Raw genomic sequence first — 6,000 nt, 5'->3', positions numbered from 1 at the left:
ACTGATCATTAGACCAGTGCGCCATCAGTCCGACATCCTCAGCCAAAGTCTCCTGGTAATTGTGTGTGTTGGCCTTCAGTTAGTAAAGTTGAAACACTCCAGCATTAAACTATAGGCGAACAGGGATTTGAACATGTAGAGCTGTATTAACTGAAGCCTATTGTAGCAGGGGCTCACAGCCCCAGCCTGATGACCTCAAAAGTCTCATATCTCCCCTGCACCATAGGCAACTGCTTTGGTTTAGTGGTTAAGATGTTGGCCTTCTGTGCGGGGCACCTGGGTTCGATTCCCGGGTGTTACACTAATGTACAAAACAGCGCATTTGATGAATGTGATTCTGTGTTCAGGACTCAATTCTTTCAACTTTACTAACTGAAGGCTAACATACAAAAGATCGCTTCAACAAAAAAAGCAGTGTGTAATGGCGCTGTGGGCTAGTCATACGAGACACCACAGGATACCTTGAAGGTTCAAACCATGTGTCGGGTGTACCTTGTGTAAATAACAGTAAGCTCAATGATAAAAAAGTGATTTTTTTTGTGCCAAAATCTGCCATTGAGCCCCATTGTAAATCTCTCAAATTTGAAAGCACTAACTATGAAACATTTCAAAGATTCATTTTCAGGCAAACATGTCCACCATAAGCCATTGAGAATGCATTGGGCGTTTAAGTGAAATAACTCAGAAACTACAAAACATTTCAAAGTAAAACATTCCAGCATGTGTCTCCACAGTAAGCTGAATTATGAGAAGTGTGAATGGAGTTTCTAGGTGAAAGTGATTTTTTGACGTGCCATAACCTGCCATTGAGCAGGTGGATACATTTCTCAAATTTGAAAGCATTATATTTCTAAAACTATGAATGGGGTTTCTAGGTGTAAGTATGTAGGACTAGTAGCATGCCAAAGTTTGTGGCATTGCCATTGAGAATGCATTGGGCGTTTAAGTTAAATAACTCAGAAACTACAAAACATTTCAAAGTAAAAAGTTCCAGCATGTCTCCACAGTAAACGACATTCTATATAGTCTACTCAGGCTTATGTGAACACCCCGGGCAGTTCAGTAATTAGATCAGATTAGATCATTTTAGCTGCCCCACCCCCACGTGCGTGCATGGGGCCTTTTGATTGGGTGTTGTGCCAGGGCATTCGTCTCGGAGCGGTTGATTCGGCACCTTGGATGTCCAAGCCGGAGTTCTCCGTCCAAGTTCAAGGTCATGGTCAAGTGCCCAGCACGGAGATTGATAAACAGGACGGAGATTAATGAAAACAAAACAGTTCGCATCGCTCTAGAGCCTTGGAGCGCTTGTTGTCCGATCCGATGACGTGTCAAAAAGTGACACGTCATCGAAAATCTCCCCTGCCTGTTTAACTGACGAAAACGAAAATCTTAAAACGATCATAACTATAGAGCGTCGCAGTCCCGCCTCCTACCATGGACCAGGAAATGAATCCCAATGCATTTTTCCCATAGACATTTCAGAAAGTATTTATTTAAAGACGGTTACGCCACGGACAAAGCCAACTCGAGTCGTGACAACTCATGACAACACTAACAATATTTTGGACCAAACAAATAATTACAAAGAAGAAAAACAACAAAAAAAGTGTTGTAACCTGCCGTTTGCTTCTTCTTTCTAATTATTTTTTCGGCCCCAAAAATTGTGTTTGTTGTCATGATTTGTCACGACTCGAGTTGGCTTTGTCCGCGGCGTAAACGTCTTTAAATAAATACTTTCTGAAATGTTTCTGGAAAATGAACGGAGAATAATTTCCTGGTCCATGGTAGAGGGCGGGACTGCGACGCTCTATTGTTAGCTGCTACACAGACATGCACACCAGCTTCCGGTGCGCCGGTAAAAGTGGTCCATGCGCTACAAATGATGGGCACCCTGGATGAAATGGATTAAATAGTTCTGGGCTTCTAAGGTGTTGCACTGTATGTTGTTTTTTATGATTTTCATCATTTATTTTGTTAATCGTTGAAATTCCTGATTATTATTGTGAATTAAGCTGAATGAAATGTAATGACAATTCAAGAAAGAGGACACCTTGATGCAAACCCCTTTTGTTTTGTTTACTGCATTTGCACGGAATCATCAGTACACTCGGTAGCCATGAACCATATTAAACATAACTAAATTGTCAGGAAACTTCAAAAGAAAACAGTAATAAAATACATCTTTGTGTAAAATAACTGTCATATAAAAAATTGTAAAAGAAATACTCAAATTGCATGAATTTTGATATGTACAACAGTCTTTTTCTTTTTTTTACATAAACATTACCATGACTAAAATGAACAATTTATCAATCAGTACCCAAAATAAGTATATCAGATCATGTGCAATTACAGTATGATTTCCCAAGCAGATAGACAGTCTTACAGCAGGGCAGAAAGGCAGGTCAATCGGTAGCTACTGTATAAAAGGCAGGGTAGACAAATGGCAAATAAATTCCGTCGTACGGTGGTCTGCACTGTCCCATCTGCTTCTTGAAAGCACTGTAGCAGTCGCCATTTGCCTGCGCGCGTACAGTACAAAGTACAAATCGGGGTCAAGATCATCTAGTAGCTGCAGTGGGAGAAGCCGTCACTGTTGTGGGAGGAGCCGTCACAGTTGTGGGAGGAGCCGTCACAGTTGTGGGAGGAGCCGTCACTGTTGTGGGCGGAGCCGTCACTGTTGCGACCGTCGGCAGTGGCCTGGGCTGACGCGGGGACAGGGACGCTCGTGTCCTCAGTCTGAGGACTTGTGTCGTGTCTCATTGTCCATTGACTGGGACCTCCTGTGAAAAACAAAAAGTTATGGTAAATGGTGCATTTATAAAAACCACACCCCTCGGGGGAGTGGCCCCCAAAGGTACCTACGAGCCAGTGACATCCATAGGTACCTCTCTGGTAGCGGACGCGTGACATAAAGCGGCACTAACAAGGTGAACTGGCCGATGCTGACGTAGCGATCCGTCACCACAGTGTTCTCGCTTCAGATGGAAAAATACATTTACTTGGGTGTTTTTGGTAACCCATTTTGACCTGAGATCAGATTCTAAAAATGTCTTCTACATCCTGACAGTTTTCTGAAAAAGCTATGTTTCTGTCAGTGGTTCTTCGATTTTTCAAAAATAGCAGACCTACAAGCTCGTAGCGCACCACTCGGTGGCACGCTACGAGCTTGTAGATCTGCTATTTTTCAATAGCTAAAGCATAACATAATGCTAACACCAAAAGGGGTTCCCGCCCCAAAATGGGCTAAATACTTGGAATGTTTTCTTGACCAACGATGACGAGCAGGAGAAGTAGAAGCGCGTTGAAGAGGAAAAAGAAAAGAAAGAAAATCTTCAGGTGTGAACACACCCTTCAGAGTTACAAATGATAAATTGCAACACTGAGGAGGGCTTCACTGTGTACAATGCCAGCATTCACACCAACTGCCACTTCTACTCTCTAGACATGCAGCTTTATGCAATACAAGTTAAAGGGCATCTAGATAACACAAAAAAATACATCCACAGATTTTACAATTAATAATCTTGCTGGGACGTCTACAAATCCAGAATTATTTGTCCGGTTACCTCCGTTAAGTCTTAATATGATGGGGTTTTTTTGTACCTTACTGTGAGTATATTATAAGGCCGCCATCGTGTTATAATGTTGCAGACTACAAGATCACAAGATTGGGGTGATGGGCGAAATGATGGCGATGCTGAATGTTGTCTAGTGGCCCTTGAACTCAAGGAACCAATACGGATGGAGATCTGTGAATTTCCAGACCACTGCACTACCACAGAGCTGAGCATGCTGATATCATTACAAAAATAATAATAATCCTTGAATCACACAATACATGTCATGCTCCTGAAACACTGGTTGATATGGCCAATACGGAGAGTCACACAAACTCCAAACAAGATGATTTTCACAAGTCAATCTATCCAACTCAAACTACTGCTGGAAAGGCATGTATGGATAAGTGTTGGACAAGTGTACCATGCAACACAACGGGTAAGAATCATGCATCACGTCACTGCAACCCTGTGCCACACACACGCACCACACACACACACACCACAGTCCACACACACACTAACCTTCCTCTGATCCTTCACATGGGCCTTTCAGCCCAAAGAGGGGATAGTAATTTGTCTACAATGATTTCACATGAAATAAGAATGAGAGAAAAGAGAGCACTCAATGAAGACTGGCTACAATCTCACAAAATGGCATTTGCATCCATTACATCCCAGTGTTAGTTTAACTCAGAAGAGAGTACAGATGGAACCAGATGGTCCATTTGTACCCTCCTCTGAGTTCAATTAGCACTAAGGATTTCACTGTGTGAAATGGGTTTGAATTTTGGCTCACCTCTAGATTTCCTCTGGCTTTCTTCAACACTCCATGGGTTATTGCCACTATATTGCAAAACAAACACAGAAAACACCAAAATGCTTTTAATTGCAACGATGCACATAGGTAGTACAAGTAAACACCTGATTAAAGCTGCTATAAGCAATAATATGTCAAAATTTGAATGACCTTTTTATTTCTTAGGTATTCAGACAGCCAGCAATGGGTAGAACGCTCCCAGAAAAAAATGTAGTCTCTGTGACACATCTAGGGGCCGCAATCTGCATTCAAAGATTTTCCTAGAAGCTTTGTCATTGGTCGATTTGCCTGTCTGCTTCCTGATTGGTTAGTCACTGCGACCGGGTTTTTTTCGACCAATGACAAAGCTTCTAGGAACATCTTTGAATGCAGATTGCGGCCCCTAGATGTGTCACAGAGACTAAAATCTTTTTGGGAGCGTTGGCTGTCTGAATACCAAAAAAATAAAAAATAAAAAGGTCATTAATATTTTGACATATTATTGCTTATAGGAGCTTTAAGCGATTTGCATATTACGAGATACTTTATTTAGGCATCGAAACCACTTTGTGACATTTCGAGGCAAAGCTCTTCAGACAAATTCAGTGGATTATAAGGATGAGCTTTTGGCTCGAAACATCATTGGGTGTTTTAGATGTCTAAATACAATTAAGGGAGCTACAGTTGTCGGGAGGCTGGGTACCCTTCTTTCCTTCGGATCTTTGTTACTTTTTGATGCAGAACCTGCCTTCAAAAGGTATTTTGATGTGGGTGACAAATTTTGGTCGTGCTTAAAAGGTTAATAGTAATAATAATATAATAATAATATGTGGGACATATTATATGTGGGGGATTTTCAGGTACAGTAGGTGACAAAATTTCAGCCAATCAGGAGAGAGTACCTATTTATTAGCTTAATTTTGTTAAATTGTGTCTGCTCATTTCTTTGTGTCGTCACTTCCAATTTTACTCGTTTAATCTGTATCCTGTCTGCGTTCACTATGCTATTTCTGTTAAATAAGAGCTGGAGCGACATGGAGACTCCTGTTATCGGACAAACACTCTATAGCAATGAGTACTATCAGAAAATACTTTAAGTGATTTTCTTTTGTTAAAATAAGCCTACCTTTAAGGCCTCGTGTCCCCTAACAGCCAAAATAGCCGATCTACAAGCTCACAAAACAATGCGTTGCAACGCGACACCCAAGAGATTTGGAGTAGAGGGGTAAAAAGGAAGGACATGGTATAGAGGCCTGAGGGAGTCCGGTCAACTAAATATATAAGTGGTTGATAAAAGTCTGTCTACGTACACTGGTCAATGATGACACGTTCCATTCCTTCTTTGAGCTGGTTGGTGGTCCGCAGGCGTTTGACGGCCCCACACAGCATCCTCTCCTGTTGGCTCAGCCTGCTCTTCAGCCTGGAGATCTCGTTCCTCAACAACTCATCCTGACATGGACCACAAGAGAAGAGATCGACTTTACAGGTTACTTTATTTGTCCCCGTGAGTAACATTTAGCATTTAACCCATTTTGTCTTCTACATCCTGACAGTTTTCTGAAAAAGCTATGTTTCTATGTCAGTGGTTCTTCGATTTTTCAAAAATAGCAGACCTACAAGCTCGTAGCGCACCACTCGGTT

At 41.7% G+C, this 6,000-nt stretch overlaps 1 protein-coding gene across 3 annotated transcripts in view; it reads right to left on the bottom strand.

Annotated features, from left to right (window-relative positions):
* Positions 1 to 2,055: 2,055 nt before the first annotated feature.
* The window catches only part of cdk5rap2 (CDK5 regulatory subunit associated protein 2), a 62,174-nt gene continuing 58,229 nt past the window's right edge, over positions 2,056 to 6,000 (bottom strand). For all 3 annotated transcript variants that reach the window (XM_079525041.1, XM_079525042.1, XM_079525043.1), the window contains exons 48-50: positions 5,670 to 5,808; positions 4,360 to 4,406; positions 2,056 to 2,783 (exon numbers count right to left, since the gene is read on the bottom strand). In XM_079525041.1, coding sequence (XP_079381167.1) covers positions 2,760 to 2,783; positions 4,360 to 4,406; positions 5,670 to 5,808 — 210 coding nt within the window. In that variant the 3' untranslated portion in view covers positions 2,056 to 2,759. The remainder of the gene's footprint in view (positions 2,784 to 4,359; positions 4,407 to 5,669; positions 5,809 to 6,000) is intronic.

Source organism: Electrona antarctica, assembly GCF_951216825.1.
Source record: "Electrona antarctica genome assembly, chromosome: 16".
Taxonomy (NCBI): domain Eukaryota; kingdom Metazoa; phylum Chordata; class Actinopteri; order Myctophiformes; family Myctophidae; genus Electrona; species Electrona antarctica.
This window is presented reverse-complemented; position numbering and strand designations above follow the sequence as displayed.